The sequence below is a fragment of the Prunus mume genome, linkage group LG7 (assembly GCF_029339155.1).
Source record: "Prunus mume cultivar Tortuosa linkage group LG7, ASM2933915v1, whole genome shotgun sequence".
Lineage (NCBI taxonomy): Eukaryota > Viridiplantae > Streptophyta > Magnoliopsida > Rosales > Rosaceae > Prunus > Prunus mume.
Genome location: NC_142704.1, coordinates 8,887,020 through 8,908,131, shown reverse-complemented (window position 1 = coordinate 8,908,131; position 21,112 = coordinate 8,887,020). Strand labels below are relative to the sequence as shown.

Sequence of the window (21,112 nt, the reverse complement as noted above, 5' to 3'; positions counted from 1 at the left end):
AATTTGAGAAGTTCCGAAAATATAACATGACCGTTTTCTAGAAATATAGTTTTAATTCCTTTCAAAGATTTTTCCTAAAACTCTTGTATCAAATGATTGAGATGTGTTGGTCTAATATTTCATGATTAATTTCTTTAAAAAATATAAGAACTGATGATATACCATTTATAAATCAAATGAGTTTTTTTGCGTTAGTCGGATTTAAGAAGTAAAATTACTAGTTATGGTTCCAACTTCCATAATTTTTTTAAGGATAAACTGAAATAATACTTTAAAAAGCAAGAAAATGATAGCTTGAGAGGGCTGCTACACCATTTAGGCTAATTAACCTTAAATAGCATAGAATTTCCAGAAAATATCACATTCTGTATTTGAACGAGGACGAGCATCCCTGCATTTGTACACAACATCCAGGCTTCATGATCATGAGTGGCTTCTCCGACAATATCTACATGTTCAAGTCCTTCTTGAAAAATGGTGGGGAAATTGGCCCACACCATCTCATGGAAGCAGCCATCACTCACAAAGAGGAGTTTCAAACTCTTGAGGTAGTCGACTGAATGACACTCAACTTCAACCGGTGTGAATGTGGTGGCAATTAAGAATATCAACTAAATCTGTTGAATTTGGATTGGAATAGCCTTTTAATTTAGATTCCTTTACTTCGAATGTCTAGGCTAGCCAACAACATCCTCTGCTATCTGCTATTAAAGTGAAAACTACTGCCACGCCTTATGGCTATGTCTTCAGTCTTACTGATTTACATTGAAGTTTTTGCCTTGCCCTTATGTCTTCCTCAGAACCAAAGGCTCGTCTCGCCTCAAAATTCAAAGGAACCCATTGCGTGACTGCGTGACAATCATGAAACCTCTGCTCTGTTCACTACTCGTACATGAATTCACAGAGATTGCATGGCTGGCGAGGTTAAAATTGGATTTGGAGGGCCCACCTACAGCCACACCACAAGCAATCTCTTTTCCATTATAAACTAAACTGAAATCATTCTCAACTACAAGTCCTAAACTAACAAGTGCGACGTTTCAACTGCTATGTATGATTCATGTTTCCAAGCGGTGCTAAAGAAAGTCAAGACAATATGTGTTGATACTAATATTGAAAGATAAACACAACACAACTAATGATCAACAATGTCTTGGAACTCAATCTTTCTGGTTCAATTGGTTGCCCCATCTTTTTCTTTTCTTTTTTTCTTTTTTTTTTCAAACCCCATCTTTTAAGTTAGAACCAAAGGCTCCTCTCGCTTCACAATTCAAAGGTAACCACTTGTCTATCTTCAATATTTTTAGGATATTGCCTGTCTTCTTCTTGTCAAAGAAAAAGATACTCTTCATTCAAATACAGTTTGACTCGTGTAAAATAATTTATCAAAAATACAAAAAAGAAGAACTTTTGCAGACATGTCATACTGTCCTGAAGAGAAGTATTTTCCATATTTTTTTTAATCAAAACATTGTCTTCCATATGATTTTGTCTAATGCTACTACAAAAACCCATCAATGTCCATCTAATTGCAGCAGCTCCAAATTGGGCCAATGGACTTTTATATCAAGCAAGAAGCCCAATAACTGAGTGATTGGGTTTCAGGCCCCACTGGTCAAGGTCCCAGAAATGCTAAATTGGAGGGTGGCAATGAAATGTAACGACAAACTGAAAATGTCGTATCTTTTGACAACATGGGCAAATCAATAAAATAACTTTGATTGCGCAACTCCTTCCTCTTTCACCGACTGTCGTCTCACACTCTCTTCTTCCCTCCCACCACCTTACACCCAAAAAAGAAACTCCCTTTTCTTCAATTTCGCTTCTCTCAAACACAAAAGTCAATTCCCACATTCCCAAATCCCTGTAAATTCCGTTTCCTCAGAGCTTCTTTTTGTCTGAGCTGTCATTTCCCTTTATATTATTCAAAACACCCTCCCAAAATTGTTTAATAAAATAAAATCAACCAAAGTTTCAAACTTTCCCAAATTTGTTTGTAAATTCAATCTGTTTTCGTCTTTCTTTTTTTTTTGGGCTGAATATAATTGGGGTTTGCTCAATTTTGAATGGAGAACAGTGGAGAAGCAGTAGATGATGAGGGCTCTGGATGGTTCGAAGTGAAAAAGGTGTTTTTTTTGGTCTCTCTCTCTCTCTCTCTCGCGCTTGGTTTACTATTGTCGCATTGGTCTTCCATTACCAACCTTAGCATCCATTATGCAATGCAATGTTGCAGATTTCACTGGAGATAATTAGGTCTAAATTAATAGGGATCTGCTTAGTTTATTTTAATGGAATTTCTTTTTCTTAACAATGAAATGGTTTCACCAAACTTATTTGGAGTTGCAATATACATGTTAGAGATTTTGATATTATATAGTAATTGAAGCTCATAGAGTCTTACTGACAAAAACAATTAACTTGGCATTATCTTCATTGAAATGTATAAGTGGAGCTTAAAGTGTAGAGACCGCAGGTTTGGTTGTATTCATCGTATCAATCAATTCAAGTAATGAATGCGCAGGTTTCTCATTATTATATTTTTAGATGTAACATTTTCATGCTACTAATACATAGATATAATATTGTAGATTTACATGTTTTACCAGAACGTAATCGATTCATTCTTGTGTCACTGACATGTTCTAGAACTTTGCTTTTTATTTGTTTGCCTCCTGTCCAGAAAAATAGAAGTAGCTCAAAGTTCTCTCTACAGAGTTGGGTTGGGGGATTTTCTGGAAAAAATGCTTCTAACCATTCGAGTAGTCAGACCTCATCAAGTGAAAACAGTGGAAATTCTTGTGGCAAGCGCAGATCCCAGCTTCCAAAGGTACGAGAAAATTATGTGGTACATAGCCGGGGAATTGATTCTATTCCTGTCCCAAATGAAAACAAAATGGGTGCGCCCTATATTAATACTGGTGTTATTAGACAAGATACTAGATGTCCTAAGTCACCTCCTTTTATTAAAAATTCTGATGGTGGAACTAGAGATGTTGAGAAAATCCCTGCAAAAGATAATTCTGAAGTGGTTCATAAAATCAAGTGGGGTGATCTCGAGGATGAGGGTTTGGCACTTCCTCATGCTAACCTTGTCGGCACCAGAATCAAGTTTGGTGCTATTGGAGATGATAATCTGGTGGCCTCTAGTGAGCATGGAATTGGTCATAATTTTGCTTCTTGTGCAAATTCACAAGAAAACAAATTGGTGGCAGAATCTGTGGATGCACGTATTGTTTCTCATCAGATGTTTTCAGTGACTGCTAAGGACCAATTACGTCAAGATAACTGTAAGGAGGTGAATATAATATCTTCTCAAAATGCTGAAGAGCCAATATTGAATGGGAAAAAGGTTGATCTGGATAACAATGTTTCGCATTGCAAGGATATACATAATGAACACATCGAAGAAGTAGTTGATGATCATTTAAGCTTCCGTACTTTAGCTGGTGAAGAGGCTGGGGTAGTGGGGAAACTTCAGGCACCTGTTATTCTATCTGAGGTAGGTGACCCTGAAATTGCTGAAGTATCAGGGAAAATTGGGGGTTCAAGTGAAGTTCATATTGCCAAAGATAAAGGATTAGTTCCACCAGAGAGTGATCCTGAAATTTTGGGAGTGTCTACCTTCACAGCCTCTGTTGAGGATCATGGGGATCAACAATGTGGTATATTACATGATATGTCAAACTCACAAAATGTGAGTGCCCTTGGAGACGACACATGGGAAAGCAAAGAAAGGTTTAGGCAGCGGCTTTGGTGCTTTCTTTTTGAGAATCTTAATAGGGATGTGGACGAACTTTATCTTCTTTGTGAACTAGAATGCGATTTAGAGCAGATGAAAGAGGCCATTCTTGTTCTTGAAGAGGCTGCCTCTGATTTTAGAGATCTAAGCACCAGAGTGGAAGACTTTGAGAAAATAAAAAGGTCATCTTCTCAGTTGATTGATGGGGTGCCAGTTACGTTGAAGAGTGATCATCGTAGGCCACATGCTCTCTCATGGGAGGTAAGCTGTATGAAATATTTTATGTTAAGTTACTATAGTGTAGAGAGAGGGGATATTTTCTTAGCGTTCCTATACCGAAAGAGGTTTCATTTTAGCATCTTGTACTGTTCATTAAATTTTGGTGCTGATAGTCTATAAATGTGATTATTTGGTAGTTTACTTTTTTCAATGCCTGAGGAAATTATGTTTGCATAAAAATTCACTGAGTGACGTAGTTTGACAACTTCCATCTACGTTTCTGGGTTTGCTGCTTAATGGATATTTATTTTATGTTCCAGAGGTTCTACTTCCTATTGGCCATTCAATTTAGTGAAGCATGGCATCTAGACTTGCAAAAGGTCATAGGACAATGTAGTTCTTGTTTTATTAGACTTGAAACAAATAAAATGCTCTGATCCTTATTTTACTCACTTGTACGATTTTCGCACCATGGCTTTTGGATCCATTTACTTGTCTGAGCTGTTGTTCTATGTGGTGGCAACTATGCTTCAAAGATGACTAGAAAATTTGGTTTTTAAATCTTTTCTCTTTCAACTTTCAAAAAGAATAAATTATTTGTCACATAAAAGTTTAGTTAATGTTGAGTGCAGGTTAGAAGAATGACAACTTCAGCACACAAAGCAGAGATACTATCGTCATCTCTCGAGGCTTTTAAGAAAATTCAACAAGAAAGAGCTAGCTTGTGTGCGGCTAATGATGCTAAACTTCTGAGCCCTCAGTACCTAAATCTCCGATCTGGTGATAAGCTGAATAAGTCATCTGCAATAAATGATGAGAAAGGCAATGCTAAAGACTTGATAAAGAAGTCGAGAAAACAGAGTGGAGGTTCAGATCTCGGTGAAGCTGACCTGAATGGAGGAAAATGGAGTACTGAGTCATCGAGCAAAACAAACTTAGTACAAACTGAACGTGCCCCTAAGAATTCATCTACTTCTGTTGTTAATGCATCTAGGCTACCTCCTAGGGACAATTCTGCTGCTGGAAAGACTAAGAGTAAGCAGTCTGGATCCGAAGCAGAGAGGCTGCTCCCTAAGAAAGAAAAATTGATTATAGACGGTGTTGTTGAAAAATTCCCCAGGTTGACGGATCAGTCCAAAAAGCAAATTCCTCTAGTCGAGAAAGATAAAGGAAAGAGGAATTCAGCTCCATGGAAATCCATGGATGCTTGGAAAGAGAAGAGGAACTGGGAGGATGTACTCTCATCTCCTTTCCGTGTCTCTTCTCGTGTTTCACGTTCACCTGGCATGAGGAGGAAAAGTGCTGACCGTGCACGTATGTTGCATGATAAACTAATGTCTCCTGAAAAGAAAAAGAAAACTGCTTTGGATCTGAAGAGAGAAGCAGAAGAAAAGCATGCCCGTGCTTTGAGAATCAAAAGTGAGCTAGATAATGAGAGAGCTCAGAAACTTCATCGTAATTCTGAAAAGGTGTATCGAGCTAGTGAATTTCATGCTGTCCGCAACATGAAGTTACGAGAAGGAATATATGCTCGTCATCAACGCAGTGAGTCTCGCCATGAAGCTTTTCTAGCTCAAGTAGTAAAGAGAGCTGGTGATGAAAGCAGTAAAGTTAACGAGGTTCGTTTCATAACTTCCTTAAATGAAGAAAATAAAAAACTTAGTTTGCGCCAGAAGCTTCATGATTCAGAGTTGAGGAGAGCAGAAAAACTTCAAGTTATAAGAACTAAACAGAAAGAGGATATGGCAAGAGAAGAAGCTGTTTTAGAACGGAGGAAACTCATTGAAGCTGAAAAGTTGCAGCGTCTTGCCGAGACACAGCGGAGAAAGGAAGAGGCTCAAGTTAGAAGGGAAGAGGAGCGCAAAGCATCAAGTGCAGCACGTGAAGCAAGGGCCATGGAACAACTTCGTAGGAAGGAGGAAAGAGCCAAAGCCCAGCAGGAGGAGGCTGAACTTCTGGCCCAGAAATTGGCTGAGAGACTTAGTGAAAGTGAGCAACGGCGCAAGTTTTACTTGGAGCAGATACGAGAGAGAGCGTCTATGGATTTCAGGGATCAATCTTCTCCTTTATTGCGTCGAAATCTGAACAAGGAGGGTCAGGGAAGATCATCAATCAACAGTGGTGATGATTATCAAGGTAGCAGCTTTTCAGGCTTTGGAGGGTCTACTTTAGTGGCAAGCAATGTTACAGCACAACATTCAATGAAGCGGAGGATCAAAAGAATTCGGCAAAGACTTATGGCTCTAAAATATGAATTTCCTGAGCCTCCTGTTGGTGCTGAAAATGCTAGCATTGGATACAGAACGGCACTGGGAACTGCAAGGGCAAAGATTGGAAGATGGCTTCAAGAACTTCAAAGACTCCGGCAGGCAAGAAAAGAAGGGGCTGCAAGTATTGGGTTAATAATTGCTGAAATGATCAAGGTAATTTAGTTCAAGGATTACAAGTTTTTAATACTGTGTAGCCAGATATGGGATGCTGATGTCCTGAATTTGGGTACTTTGCATTTAGCATGGATGTAACTTGGTATGCCACACTGTAGAGGTCTGATTTTTTGTGGAAAATATCTCATAGCTCCCCTTTCCCCAAAATTCCAATTGGTATCTTAATTAGTCAGTTTTTTTTTTTTCCTTTTTTACTGAAAAAGTTGCTCGCTTAAGTTGTACGGTATTATAAATCTTGTGTGCTTGGAATTGTCTTATTGATGCTCCAATGTGGTTATGTGAGAAAATACCAACTTTAAAATTTACCCTTTGAGATGGTTATGTTGACTTGTAAACATTGATTCTGACTCTCTTTTTTCACTCTTTCTTGGATATAGTATTTGGAGGGAAAGGAGCCAGAACTGCAGGCTTCTCGCCAAGCTGGTTTGCTTGATTTCATAGCTTCTGCCCTACCTGCTTCTCATACGTCGAAACCTGAAGCCTGCCAAGTGACAATACACCTTTTAAAGCTTTTAAGGGTGGTGTTATCTGTGCCTGCAAACAGGAGTTATTTTCTCACACAGAATCTCTTGCCTCCTATCATTCCGATGCTGTCAGCAGCCCTTGAGAGCTATATTAAGATAGCAGTATCCTTGAACCTTTCTGGTAATGGTAATTCTCTGTCAAGCAAAACCTCAGCTGAAAATTTTGAATCAATATCTGAGGTGCTGGATGGTTATTTATGGACTGTGACAACAATTGTCAGTCATATAAGTTCTGATGAACAACAGCTCCAAATGCGGGATGGCTTGCTTGAGCTGTTGATTGCCTACCAAGTTATTCATCGGCTTCGAGATCTCTTTGCACTTTATGATCGGCCCCAGGTGGAAGGGTCACCATTTCCATCTTCAATTCTCTTAAGTATAAATTTATTGGTTGTTTTAACATCCAGATCTGAAATGAATTGCTCTATCGATTGGAAATATGTACCTATTGAAACAGTGGTAGGGAATGGAAGTGAAGAGGCTAAATTTCCAGGGGGTGATAGTACTGAAGATCTTCCTCTAACTCAGTCCTTGGGAGATTCTAGACCTCCATTATCTGTGCAAAATGGTGGTACAGTTGTACATCTACCAGATGTACCAGAGGATGGTCCGTTAGATGAATCATGTATGATAAATAAGTCTACTGAGGCAGTATCCACTGGTAAGGATAGTGAAAAAGAGCAGCCTAATAGTTTGGTTGAAGCAAGAAATGATAACACAATCAAGACAGATGTTCCAGATGAAACCCAGAAATTTCCAAGTGAGGATACTCTGGAGCCTTTTGCATCACAGAAGGATGGGAAGCACTTGGTTGATAATGGTGCAGTACAAAAGAATGAAATCATCGTGAGCTTGGAACAACCAGTAGCGTTTCTTCTTACTGCTGTGTCAGAGACTGGGCTTGTCAGCCTCCCTTCTCTGTTGACATCTGTGTTACTGCAGGCAAACAATAGATTGTCTTCTGAACAGGTAACTTTACTGCCAGCTGCAAATAATCTGCAACATTGATTTAGTGTTTCCAATGCCATTAACATTTTTGGCTTCGTCCTTCAAGAAAAAGAAGTAAATAATTTGGCGCTCTTATCAATTTTAATTTTTGTTGGTCATATTTTGTTATGAGCTGGTGTTTTCTTAGCTTGTTTGAATTTCAAATCATCTGTCCCCGAAAAAGAGTTGTGGTAGGTTGATGGATCAAGGAAATTTTTGTCAGTTTACAAACACGAATGTTGAGTATATGGTCCTCATTACCTTATAAATGTCATCAATTTATTTTACTGCACTGATCAAGAATATACACATACACCAAAGCGTTCCTTTGGCGTGTATGCTTATCTGTTTGTAATGCTTTCTACTCATGGTATCTTGATCATGACATCATTTTTGCCAGATCTAAAGATAATTCCTATTTTATATCAGACTTCAGATGTCCTTCCCTCTAATTTTGAAGACGTGGCAACTAGAGTACTGAAGGTGTTGAACAATTTGGCTCTTTTGGATCTTAAATTTATGCAGAGAACGCTAGTAAGTCCATTTGACTCTTTCAATCTTTTGTGGATGATAATGGCTATCAAACTTTGCTTCATTGTGAAACGTGCAGTGAGCTTACCCTTTTTGTACTATTCTGTTTTGTCTTGCAGGCTAGGCCAGACCTGAAAATGGAATTTTTCCACTTGATGAGTTTCCTTCTGTCCCATTGCACCAGCAAGTGGAAAGTAGCTAATGATCAGGTAATAAATCTGTGTCACTTTTCAGTTTAATTCCATACATCTTTTTTGGTTTTACTTGAATATTCATAGTTTTATTGCTGAAGTTGAATTAAACAATGTCTGCACCTTTCTATAATGTGTTGTGTCTCAGGTGGGTTTTCTTCTGCTTGAATCTCTTTTGCTCCTTGGCCACTTTGCCTTGTTCCACCTTGGGAATCAGGCTGTCCTTCGCTGGGGAAAGAGTCCTACCATCATTCACAAGGTCAGTGAAGTCTCTAACTAAAAATTTCTTATATCTTCAACTTTTATTGATAAAATCTAATTGTTTAGCTGGTTGTGGCCAGGTATGCGATTTACCATTTGTATTCTTCAGTGACCCTGAGTTGATGCCAGTCTTGGCTGGCACCCTGGTTGCTGCCTGCTATGGGTGTGAGCAGAACAAGGGGGTGGTTCAGCAGGAAATCAGTACAGATATGTTACTCTCCTTGTTACGATCTTGCAGAAATATCTTGCCAGCAGTTAGATCCAATTCAAACTTAGACACTTTCCCAGCGGATGACGTTCCCCTAAGATCTGGACGTAACAATACCAAAAGCACTAAGGTTTTTTTGGGAAAGGGTGGTGGTTCAGGAAACAGCATGAGAATTGGCAAGATGAGAAGCCACAGAGAAAGCAAAGTAACAAAGAGTTATGAAGAGACGGCTCTGAAGCATAATCTTCCAGTCTCAGAAACTTCCTCTATGATGTTGCATTGTAGATTTCCTATCAGTTTCATTGATAGAGCAGAAGACTTCTTTTCCAGTGGGACCCCCTGAATTGGTGAAGCATGAGCTCACACGGCGCATGGATAGAGTATCCTTATGACAGAGAACATCTTAGGTGTGTGCGCATGCTAAATTTTGTTTCCTTTTCGGCATTCTGGCTTTCATTTCTGAGTTGAAACGTTCAATCTGAAATTTTCAGAAGTTTCCTCTGAAAATGAAACTGCAACAGGCTTATGACTGTTGGCATGAGGAATGTAGGCATCAGTGACAAAGGGTTATAGCTCTTTTGGCTAGATAGAGTGAGCTAGTAGGTCATATATATAATTTGCCAAAAAACATGTTACCAAATTCTAATTGAAAACGTGAGTTTTTAAGGGGTTATTAGGGACGTCGGGACATATCAGACTTGAATGGGCAAGGCAAAACACGCATGTAATGTAACACGAATGAAGGCAAAATTGTTGTTGCCTGCCTAGCTTATATACATGTGTACAGAATTGACAGTTTTAACAATAAAAGAATACTTGTATATTAAACAGAATTACGTTTCATTCACTCTGTTGCACCTTCATACGTCCCGTTCTTAAAATCAGTTTAAACTTGTTATATTACACTATTTCATTTTTTAAACCAGAGGATTGCATGACAATTAGTCCAGAGCTGCTCAAACCACCCTGGCCTCTAGCAATGCAATTGTATGTTCCGACAAGTCCTCCAACAAGTGGGGTTGTCATCTGGAGTTGGAGCAAGTGCCCTGTTTGGCTAAGCAGCATCTGCAGGACGTGGAAGCCAGTGGCGAGTCCAAGATTGCATCCAGAGCTCTGCTTCCACATCACATCATACGGCTGAGCTTGTGGAAGATGAATATGGTCATGTTGGGCAAGCGGCTGAGCTTCATTGGAAGGCAATTCTGGAAGACATGATGATCAACTTTTAAAAAGCAAGGCAAAAGACTCGAGAAACGGAATTTGAGCCACCTGTCAAACTCTTTGTTGTAGTGGACTGACTGTTCACAAATTTTAATTAACCTTGAGGGAGCGATTCGTGATGTAATTCAATTACATATGATTATACTCATTTTTAGCTCAACACAACAAATGGCTGGCATGTGCCCCCAAAAAAAAATCTCAATGGAAAGATATGAATTATGCTCCTCCTGGCGGATGGTTCTGTACTGTGGGAGTGGAAATCTTGTTGCCATTCGAGGAGGGCTCGTCCAAGTGTCCACTTGTAATTGTAGCATCCAAGTGATTCGCTAAAGAGTAGGCGCTCCCAGGAACCTTGACTAAAAGCTCGTCCTCATATACACTCTCTTGGATCTCCATATTCCCCTCCTGCCCTTGAAATCAGTTAATCAAATTGCAACAAATTTTACCAAAAGGGAAATGCTAAGGCAGCCATCTCAGCAATATGGAAAAAAGACCACTGCTTTTAGAACATACCTGTAGAATAGTCTCTGTGCCTTTATGTTTTAGATTAGTCATGATTGCCTTTAGCTTTTTCTTAGCCTTGATCCTCGTTGAATGTCGTTCAGCACACTGTTGTTTAGTAACATCAGAATGACAAGCCACACAAAGTGTTCTCATGTTCTCTAGCTTGCATTCACCTACAGAAAATTTTGAACAAAATAAGACATAGAAATTGAATTGTACCAGTCATAACTCCACTAAAATTCCAGAATACAAAAAAAAACCCTCTTAGAAACAAAGATAGTACATACCTCCACCTCGATAGACAGGAACAAGGTGGTCTGCATGCCACGCATTGCCCTCTGTTGGATCCTTAACAAGCCTATCAAGCCTGTATTATGTCAAATGGTAATGTGTTTTGATCTCAGGGATATTGTTGGTATTTGAAAAGTACAAATTTTAGGTATTTAGCAGATGCATTAGAAAAAAAAAAGGGATGAAAAAAAAAATTCTAACTAGTTGCATGACAATTTCTGTTCCCAAAATAGTTTTATGAAATGTCTGTTTAATGTGCCTGCTTATGGTGTGCATCACTCTCCAAGTTACAAAATCTTACTGTCATAATCAGACATATTTTACAGTTTATAATTATCACATGGACGTATAAACAATGTACAAGATTTATAATCTTCTGCCCGTCAACAGCAACTAAAACAATCCAAAAGGTCAAAACAATTTTCCTTGACTTACGGTTTCTTCAGCCTCGCCACCCGTGGTGCAACTTTTTCGATATACTGCCTTCGCTTTGCCAATGATAATGGTCTTAGGTGCTCCACAAGTTTATGACAATCTAATTGGCAATTTGCACAGACACCATGTTCTAGTTGAAAAAGTTCCTGAAAATCATGAGCATGTAAATCTTAAAACAATGAATCAAGTAAATAACGAGAGGAAATATCCAGAAAGCAACAAGAATTTCATTATCACATGCGTAAAATTAAAGTACAACCAAGGAAAGTATATGATGAACTAGATTATCTCAAATTCATGGCAAAAAAAAAACTAGATTATCTCAAATAACATATTTCATATACTTACTTGACGAAGAGATCTGTTACTGGTTCGGATGCGGTATTCTTCATAGCAACCAAGATTGCAGAACAGATCTTCAAAATACTCGGGTGTCTTCGCATTGTGGCCCCTGAAATCACGTACAGTAAGTATCCAACACAAATAACTGTATCGTAAACCATTTATAGAGGACTTACTTGCATGGTGTTTGACAGAGTTTACAGAGAGGTTCATCAGTCAGAGTATAAGCCTGAGCATATTCCTTTTCCTTTTTTCCATAGCCACTACGTAGATGGACTTTTTTCCACACAGCGTTTGATGGTAAAGGTTGGCTGATCTCATAAAAAGGTGTAGAGCGGCGCTTGCTTCCACCCTTCAGCAGTCCCTGTCAGAAAAGAAAATGATTGTTATGTGTAAACTCCTGCAACCCATCCATAGAAGACACTGATATGAACTAAAAATAGATGAACAGAGCAAAGATGAGCAAGTTTACTCCAACAAAGGAATATCCAGCAAAGTTCAGATTTGTATAATTGTACCCTGATGTCATGGTTGATGCCTTCGCACAGATAGCACAACTCAACAGTCAACGGAAGTTGCAAAGGCTTTCCAAGTAATCTTTTTTGTTCGATGGGCCTCAGCTTCTTCCATTCTTCAATGAATGCAAGAATAGCTTGTAAATAGGCTGGATTGTCCTTCAAAGAATTAAAAGCTGTTTCTTTAATACTGTTAGCAGCAGGAGAATTTAGTGCCTCAAGTTCCTCTGGTCTAAAATTCTCAAACATTGGCCTTGGTCTTGAATCCTCTCCTGAGATGCATGAATACAAGTGGATCCGGCCAGTGTATTGGCTCACCTAATATCCACAAAAGCAAGTTAGGATAGATTACTACTTGTCTGAGCGAATCCTATGTACTGCTAAACTAACTAAAGTAAACCACACACAATTGAGGCAATCAATACAAATAATTTATTTGAAATAAACCGACAATAGTCTAGAGAGAATGTCCATTAGATGATTGTTTGAAACCATATAGATTTCGTTGCAAGACAATTAGTCATTACTGAGATCTACCGCATGACGTTTGCACATGTTGCGATCTTCAGCTTTTGACCAGTGGTGCAAACAGGGAACCCGAGAACCAGGTTACAAATTTTACCTCAAATCGCAGGGCATCTAGAGTACTGCTTTCTTCAGCTTCAAGTGGCTGAACAGGTTCACCGTCATTTAGTTTGGTTGGTTGACAGTTGATTTGGTGTTCCTGTGTTTTTTGTAATTTATAAAACTTCTTCCATTTTAACTTTAAACTGGAAAGGGGAAAAACTCATCTCTTTCTTTGGAGTCAAGATCAATTCAGTTCAGATGTACCTTTTCAAGTCCATCTATGTCTTCAGTGCTCTTTTCCAAATCAGAAACCACATCAGCCTGTTTCACCAAAATTGGTATAGATCATCCCCAAAATGGAAGATTGTACCTACAAGAAGGTGAAGTTTATACAATTAGGTTTTACCTTGACAAGACAACTGTCAGTTTGGGATGAACTTCCATCAGGATCACTATGTTGTGCAGATCTGTGTAGAATGTTTGTGACTAATAATTCATATGCCTCATAAGGCTTCATATCCTTAGCTAAGCAGCCAAAGTCAGGTAATCTTATTGGCTCTGCAGAGACCTCATCACCCTCTGTCCTTTGCAATATATGATCTTGACAAGTATCAGGTCCACCTGATGTCTCAAAGAAAGAAACATCTTCAACCTGCCAAACACAAAATATGATGTTAAATCCTATATAACAAATGGGAAACCAAACCACACTGCCAATGATTTGGATTTTGGATTGGTATAACTGTTTTGAAATGACCGTAGTAATGAAGACTTATTCTGTATTGCTTTTCGGATGATAATGATATGAACAACACAGCAAAGAGGTTTAAAAACCAATTAGCATTGAAAGGAGCATTCAGAGATGAAAAGTACCGCTATCTCTTGTATTGCATCATATTTTCCGTTTGTTGTAGATGATACGCGGTGCAAACTCTTATTCAAGCTTTGCCAATGTGACTCATCCACGGTATCCTACAACATGTCAGACTACAGTTAAAAGGTAAACATAGAATACATTCACAGAACTTCTATATACACAAGAAAAAAGCACCTTTCCACAAAAGATGTATATGTTGACTGCATTTGTTTGCCCTCGCCTATGAGCTCTATCCTCAGCCTTCAGTTAATTTCAGAAGAAGCATGAGCATTAAAGAGTCAATCACATATAAAATAGGGGAACACCCTGACACCACACAAACCCATATGCACATCTGTACTACTAATATCCTTTTCCTTTAATATGAACAAATTAAATTATGGAGTATGGACAATGTTGTTCAAGGATGGAAGGCATTAATCAGTAAACTTCAAGGTATGACACAGGCAACACTTGCACATGGAATATTTTACCCACCATCAAGATTAAGAAGAAACATGGGCGGAAAATTACTTAAGCTCTTCTATTTTTATGAGTCACCCAGATTATAATACTTTTATATGAGAACTACATATTTACCCACATTTCATTTGTTAAAACGTCATTGGCATGTATAATTGTGAGACCTCTGTTGCATATTCAACACCTATCAGGTAGTTTTGCAAAAAAAGTTCCAAAATGTATCCGGGACGAGTCAAACAGATGGCAGATTTAAGACCTTCTTGGCTCTTTGACGTTGCAAACCTCCCCAAATAGATATGAATTGTAACTGCACTGCATACCATATACAGACTGAGCCATAACTCTAACTTATTATCTTTTACCCTGATTGATGACGACCATTCTTAATCACATGCATATGTTTCTACTTTTATCAACTCTAAGTACTTCCACTCTTATCACATTATGGGCAGGTAGATATCAAATTACGAAGCATCATGAACTCAAAATAAGAACAACCCAGTAAACCAACTTTCAACCAAATAGCACTCGCCCTCTAGAAGCAACAAAAGATCTCAATCAAGAAAAAAAACTAGTGAAAATACAAGTAGGGATCAATCTTGAATGATTTGTGTGGATAAGAGTTAACATCTGGGAAACTTGAAAGTAGTTTATTATATTTAAACCTGAAGCATCAATGATGGTGACTGAGGAAGCTCCAAGAAGACAACATGCTTTGCTGATGAGAAATCAAGGCCAACACCTCCAGCAGTAATACCAATTATTGCAATCTTAACCTGAAAGACATAGGCACTCAATGCATTAGCATAACCACGCACATATATGGGGTAAAGACAAGAGTCTTGGCAGCGACATCAGCAAAATCTGTATAGCATGTAAACGGAAACTCCCAGATCATCAGATGAAGACAATACCATGTTTTTGAGTCGTGATTCATAATTTTGAAAAATTATTTGCATGTAGTTAAGTTTATAGGCACATCAAGAAAAAATGCTGGTGCAAATAATTTACTTATGATAGTACAGCTTATACGAACCTCAGTTGATAATTGGAATGATCGTACAGCTGACTGCCTATCTGTGGCAAGTGTGTTTCCATCAATTCGAACAAAACCAATCCCTTTCTCACATATGAACTCCTGATAGTTCAGAAACATATTAATATTCAGGAAATGATTGGACAAGATCAACATTAATAGCAATGCCCACCAACAATTAATATGAACTTCAACAATCCAATACCCATAGAAACAAGACATAGGGACCATGTGTAATTAAACAATGCTAATGAAATGCTGGTAAACATTAAAATCATAATACACTATTAAAAGTAAAACCCTTAACCACAACACTAACATAAACCATTCTCAAGGGATGCAACAATTCGGAAGAAATTTCACCTGTACTCCATCAAGTACTTTATGGTGATGTGCAAATATTAACATTTTGTGAGAACTGGAATCTGAGTCCAAGTTTGAAACACCATCTGACTCTGTAGTGAGTGGATGAATGGAGAGCCAGTCACGAAACCCTACTAGCTTTGCGATACCTAATTCTTGGAAGGAAAGCTGCCCGGATCTGCAGCAACCCCCATTATCTGAAAGCAAAAGGAAAACAAATAAAAGAACATAAAATCATACGGGTACATCAAATCACGCTTCTTCACCTAAACCCATCAAGGAGCATGTAAACTAAATAAAAGAAGATGTACCCCACTAATTCAGGTAAAGGGCTGAACAAATAAACACCTTAAAGCAGACCAATGTAGAGGAAAGACTGTTATTCTATTACTACAGAACCTTTCAATACGCTATTTACCCATTGCATTGATGCTCAGTAGTTAATACAGAAACACAAGAGATGCAAGAAAACACATGATCCTGTAACATATGAATTGCATTCACATAAACAGATTACAAAGAACATTAAATTACCATTCGGTTCATCCGAATGTTCTGAAGATACATCTTTAGTGACACCTTTTCCCACCTTGACAGCAGTCTTTGCTGAAATCATATCAGATTTCTTCAATACTACTCGTATAATCTGTCTGCGTTTGGGTGGTAGCTGAACCAGGACATGTTCCTTCAAACGTCTTATCTATGATTAAGCATCCAATAAAGAGTGAGATATGAACACCAATCACCAAGGGTTACAAGTATTACATGTAAGTGAGCTTTAACCTTAAAACTAAAGAATAGATTACTCTGACCTTCACATGAAGTTCACGGAGAGCACATCATCAGACGATACGTCTTAAAGATAATATGTGCATTACTAATCACCAAACGTACACTCCTAAAGGTTAGAATGGCTCATATCTTTAACAATTCTCTGATAATTACACATAAAACCTACGCATTTGTTTTGATAAAAATATTAAACTAGTGGTATCAACTTTTAAGTCATTAGAATCCTGCAATAATAATATAGCTATGATTACTGCTCAAATGTGTCCATTGCTATATGCTTTTTAGATTGCCACTTAAATTTGACCTTGAAAGTTTGAATTTTTAAGATACATTGAAGAAAACAACTATCACATAATTTCTAAGGAAAAATCAGTATGACATGAACATAAAGAACAAGAACACACCATGACTGTTTGCTTCAGTAACATGTTCAACTCCTCCAAACGAGTGCCCTTCGAGAAATCCTGCAGCACAATCCCATAGAGTATCTATAAACTTTCCTTCATAACAATAAGTCATTAAAAAAAGCTGATGTTGATAAAAGGTGTTAGCACCAATTGCACACTGTATAGCTATAGCTATAGATATAGATACAGGTCTGCAAGGCTAGTCAGGACAAAACAACAACCTTTTAAGCCATGGCCAACTGTTTCGGCCAAGAAGCAAGAATATCTTATAATGTCTTGAACATGCATACATCAGTGGGATGCCAATTTTTATTTTTATTTTATTTTTCAAGGGATTGCAAAAACATCATCATCTTAAAGTCTTTACTGCCTGGCAGCACAAAGAGGACACTTTTCAAGAAATCAATAGAACAATAATGATCTTCAAGGCTATTCCAAGTATTACCTGAAAAGTTTTCCCTTGAGAACCCTGGATATATTTGACATCACAGTAAGTTTTGGCAAAGTCATACTTGTCCTTTCCCAGCAAACCAGGCCTGCAAAAAGACAAGTGCGATGTAAACCAATTAACCTGGAGAAAAGCAAGCAAATCAGGTGAGATGTAAACAGTGTGAAGAGAACTTGCCATAGCATATCTATCTGATGAAAAATGTCATACGGCCTATGATCACCTAGGAAGATGTGCAAAATGAAATATTAGAATGCACCAAACAGTGGTTAGCTACAGAGAAAAACAAAAAATAAGAAAGCTAAGAAGTTAGAGGAACTTGAGATAAGTAAAGAACAACATTCCAGAAATAATAGAGAACTGCAGACAATGCTGCCAATTTTCTTCAAAGGCCCGTGCTACAACCTTGACAAAGAAGGTGTCCCGGATAGTAAAACTATGCGCTTCACCTTTGCTGCAATGTCAAGAACAGCTTTTATCTGTAAACAAACATGATTAGATTAGCATATAGTAAAGTCTCTCTGCAAGTTTAGTACACTTCATTAATTACTAGGAAAGTTGCAAACGAGCAATCTAGGAGACAAAATTTGAATACAAATAGTATCTTTGAACCACCAGTCATCAGAGCTGAAGACAACAATATGTATACAGATGACAATTTAGGAAGAAATTTTTGTTCCCTTAAATTAGTATATATTGCCCATAAACCACCATCCTAATTCAAAGACCGGAAAAAAATTCCAGGCTGCAAAAATTATGCATTTCATTTCCCAACTTATGGAGGTTGGCTTCACTTATCTATCTAGCCAGATAAGAATTTCATTTTCTAGTAAAGACAATAATAAACAGTCAGTCTAAATTTTGGAGCAATTTATACCACCAGGGTCTCATTAAACCAAATTTTATAAGAGTCATCAGAATCATTTGATATTTGATATGAAAAGGAATATGCTTTACCTCTCTAGGTTCTGATGCTTTCTTTGTGCACCGTACATGGTGGGATTCATCAACAATTAAGAGAGCCCATTCTCGGTCAAGCATGCTCTTATGCAAACGGTGAAGCATTGTATACGAAATAACCACAACTCTAGGCCACCTCTTTAAATTGGCTGGATTGTTTTCGTGACCAAATACTGGAGTCATAAGAATGAGTAAGAATCCATTCATGTTTTGCTAGTAAATCTAGAATATGGATATATAAAACAATGTATCAAATGAATTTTCTAGGTTATAATGAGTTCACAATTCATTCACCAGAAATGCAAGCATAAAGAGCACCGGCAGATTAAAAAAAATTATGTCAAAGAATAGTAGGTTTTTGGCTGGCTTGTTAAAAGTTATAAAGCATCAGTTCTAAAAAGAGAACAGAAAAACAAATTCTGAAACGATATATGCTTCACAAAATTAACTTTAACTAACACCACATCTCACCCCTTTTTACTAACAATTAATCACACTTTGTAATCATGTATCTACATATATTGCATATGCGCTCACTACTCTTATAGAAGGGACTAAGGAACATATTCAACTAAGGAAATAAGCTCAAAGAATGATACCTGGGGTAAATTTGTGCATAGAAGAGGCCTAAAAATAGAACTCTCCAAAACCATGGGCATTTTTGTTTTCTTAACATTATTGGAACCAAACGGTTAATAACAAAAATCCATTTACTCTGACTAGGCACTCTTAAATTACTTTTAATCTTATGTATTGCTATAATATTAACAAAAGGCAAAAACGACAAATCATACAGCATGGAATCAAGAAACTATTATTCTTCACTGAATACACAAGATTAAACCTTTTGTAGCAAAGTGTTTTCCCTGAGAATAGTTGTCTTTTCTTAAAGTACCTACCTTCCCCATTATTCTCCAACTTAAATAAGAATAAATTGGAAACAATATAGAAAACACAGCTCCCCCCCCCCCCCCAACCACTATTCCCCAACTTAAATAAAATAAATTGGAAACATTAAAAAAATATTACCTAGATGGAAGTCAGCAGGCAAGCAAAAAGGAAGCCAGCGCTCTAATTCTTCTGCCCAAGTATAACGCAAAATAGCTGGGCAAACAACAAGTATAGAACCTTCACTCATGAAACAGCATGCAATAGCAATAGCCTGGGAGGAAAAGTTTTAGCATATTAAATCTTATATCTTCATGGAAACTTAGGGGAAAATAAGAGGAAAAAATTCAAATGCAGAAGATCCACCTGTTTGTGTATAAGTAATAAAGTTCAATCTCTGTGTGTGTGGTTATGAGAAAGCTAAAGAATATTGTAGTAGATGTTATCCAAAGCAGCATTGTAGCATTCTCACTCACTAAAAGTACATTACAATGTCTAAGTGCTGACTCATGCATTGAACGGTTAGAATGTCAAACCTAGCACCATGAATAAGAATCAGAAGGAATATGAGTTTACTCAATATAAAACTACCTGGAGTGTCTTTCCCAGGCCCATTTCGTCGGCAATAAGACAACGTCCACCCCTTTGCAAACCAAATCTAACACCGTCAAGTTGGAAAGGCAAGAGTGCATCCAATAGATTCTTCGGTAGCTTCCCAATCAACTCATCAACCTTATCATCTGACAAGTGTTCTGGTCTGCATGGTATCCATTTACCAGAAATAAAAGAATGTGAAAGTCTCTCTACAACATTAAGAGTGCCCCAAGGTATCTCTTCAGTTTCAATGCCCTTGTTGCTCCTTAAACATTTCAAGACTGCATTGTAATCACTCAGCTTGTAAACACAGGCCTTTCCACCACCATGATTTTGCGTGTAGTGGGATGGCATGACCTAAGACAATTCCAAAAAAAAAAAAAAATTTAGACACATATATAAATACTGAATACCAAACTTCACAGAACCAGAATTCAATTTCCTTTCTTTCCAATTTGTTCCACCAAGTTTTTGTCACCACCCGAAAAGGAAACAATAGAGACACACTTACATAAGCCAAGATATCACTTAGTCTCCTTAAGCACTCCTCCTGCCCCGGAAATGCAAAGCCTTGTACGGCAACTGGGGTAGCTGAGAAAGAATCCGGGGAGCAAATTTCGAGCCTGACCCGGAACCTCGTAGGCAATTGGGTATTTATAATCAGGTTGACATGGGAAAGTTCTGGCCTTGGATCGGAGATACAGTGAGTGACGTTTGAGGTGAGGTCGGGAGAGAGCTTTCGGCACTTGAAGAGCGACCATGGGTTATGTTGTAGCTGAAGATTGGAGGATTCGCTCAATGCTTTGCGTTTTTCCAATGCTGCTAAGCGATTTGCTTCGGCTCGTTTTCTTTGCTCTTCCGTGATTTCCATTTTGGGTTTAGGGATTTGAGATACAGTGAGGGTTTCGTAAAGGGCAAAAGGGCGGGAAATGGAACGATGGAAGCCGAAGAAGAAGAAGAAAATAATCGGAACAAAAGTCAGCACGTGCCAAGCATATTGTCCTCAACTGTAAAAGGACCAATTAACAATTATTTTCAGATATTACCCCCAATTCGCAAATATCACAAACAATAAGGGCCTTATTGACTATCAATATTTCGTTTTTTATATTAGGGACCGTTCGGAATTGTTTTTTAGCCCTTTTATTAGAAGAATCTCGAAATTTTTATTACAAATTCAAGTGTTTGAACTTTGAATACCAAAAAGTGTTTTATGAATCAAAGTCAGTTAAATTTTTTTTTTTAACATAAAGCGGAATTGTATAAAATAAAAGAAAGAGAGAAAACATAGTATTTTATAAAGGAA

General features: G+C 37.8%; 2 protein-coding genes across 5 annotated transcripts; one reads left to right on the top strand and one right to left on the bottom strand.

Moving 5' to 3' along the window:
- Positions 1-1,743: 1,743 nt before the first annotated feature.
- Positions 1,744-10,550, top strand: LOC148915423 (uncharacterized). 3 transcript variants are annotated; one of them, XR_016121924.1, is made up of 9 exons: positions 1,744-2,126; positions 2,681-4,000; positions 4,591-6,381; positions 6,780-7,895; positions 8,343-8,447; positions 8,564-8,653; positions 8,784-8,894; positions 8,977-9,511; positions 10,031-10,550. XR_016121924.1 is itself a non-coding variant. In XM_089041255.1 (8 exons), exons 1-8 carry the CDS (start codon positions 2,067-2,069, stop codon positions 9,445-9,447), a joined length of 5,064 nt encoding a protein of 1,687 aa, XP_088897381.1. In that variant the 5' UTR covers positions 1,744-2,066; the 3' UTR covers positions 9,448-9,937. The 3 variants fall into 3 exon arrangements, 2 of the variants coding, with proteins under 2 accessions (XP_088897381.1, XP_088897382.1); XM_089041255.1 differs by lacking the exon at positions 10,031-10,550 and having other exon boundaries at positions 8,977-9,937; XM_089041256.1 differs by lacking the exons at positions 8,564-8,653; positions 8,784-8,894; positions 8,977-9,511; positions 10,031-10,550 and having other exon boundaries at positions 8,314-8,448.
- Positions 9,815-20,769, bottom strand: LOC148915422 (uncharacterized). 2 transcript variants are annotated; one of them, XM_089041257.1, is made up of 24 exons: positions 20,318-20,769; positions 19,804-20,163; positions 19,354-19,486; positions 18,322-18,497; positions 17,770-17,843; positions 17,542-17,577; positions 17,362-17,452; positions 16,914-16,973; positions 16,252-16,417; positions 15,718-15,914; positions 15,355-15,456; positions 14,984-15,094; positions 14,031-14,096; positions 13,853-13,951; positions 13,386-13,631; positions 13,244-13,300; positions 13,035-13,136; positions 12,416-12,730; positions 12,074-12,261; positions 11,904-12,006; positions 11,556-11,701; positions 11,117-11,196; positions 10,839-11,002; positions 9,815-10,730 (listed from the first exon to the last, which is right to left on the bottom strand). In XM_089041257.1, exons 1-24 carry the CDS (start codon positions 20,675-20,677, stop codon positions 10,542-10,544), a joined length of 3,621 nt encoding a protein of 1,206 aa, XP_088897383.1. In that variant the 5' UTR covers positions 20,678-20,769; the 3' UTR covers positions 9,815-10,541. The 2 variants fall into 2 exon arrangements, with proteins under 2 accessions (XP_088897383.1, XP_088897384.1); XM_089041258.1 differs by having other exon boundaries at positions 10,546-10,735.
- Between the last annotated feature and the right edge of the window lie 343 nt (positions 20,770-21,112).

Excerpts from the sequence above, each read along its gene's own strand:
- LOC148915423 (XM_089041255.1), top strand. The coding sequence starts at position 2,067 with ATGGAGAACAGTGGAGAAGCAGTAGATGATGAGGGCTCTGGATGGTTC. Across the intron at positions 2,127-2,680 it reads GATGGTTCGAAGTGAAAAAG|AAAAATAGAAGTAGCTCAAA; the intron begins GTGTTTTTTTTG and ends CCTCCTGTCCAG. Across the intron at positions 7,896-8,342 it reads ATAGATTGTCTTCTGAACAG|ACTTCAGATGTCCTTCCCTC; the intron begins GTAACTTTACTG and ends ATTTTATATCAG.
- LOC148915422 (XM_089041257.1), bottom strand. The coding sequence starts at position 20,677 with ATGGAAATCACGGAAGAGCAAAGAAAACGAGCCGAAGCAAATCGCTTA. Across the intron at positions 17,578-17,769 it reads GGGACACCTTCTTTGTCAAG|GCCGTATGACATTTTTCATC; the intron begins GTTGTAGCACGG and ends AGGTGATCATAG. Across the intron at positions 11,197-11,555 it reads GTGGCGAGGCTGAAGAAACC|GCTTGATAGGCTTGTTAAGG; the intron begins GTAAGTCAAGGA and ends GACATAATACAG.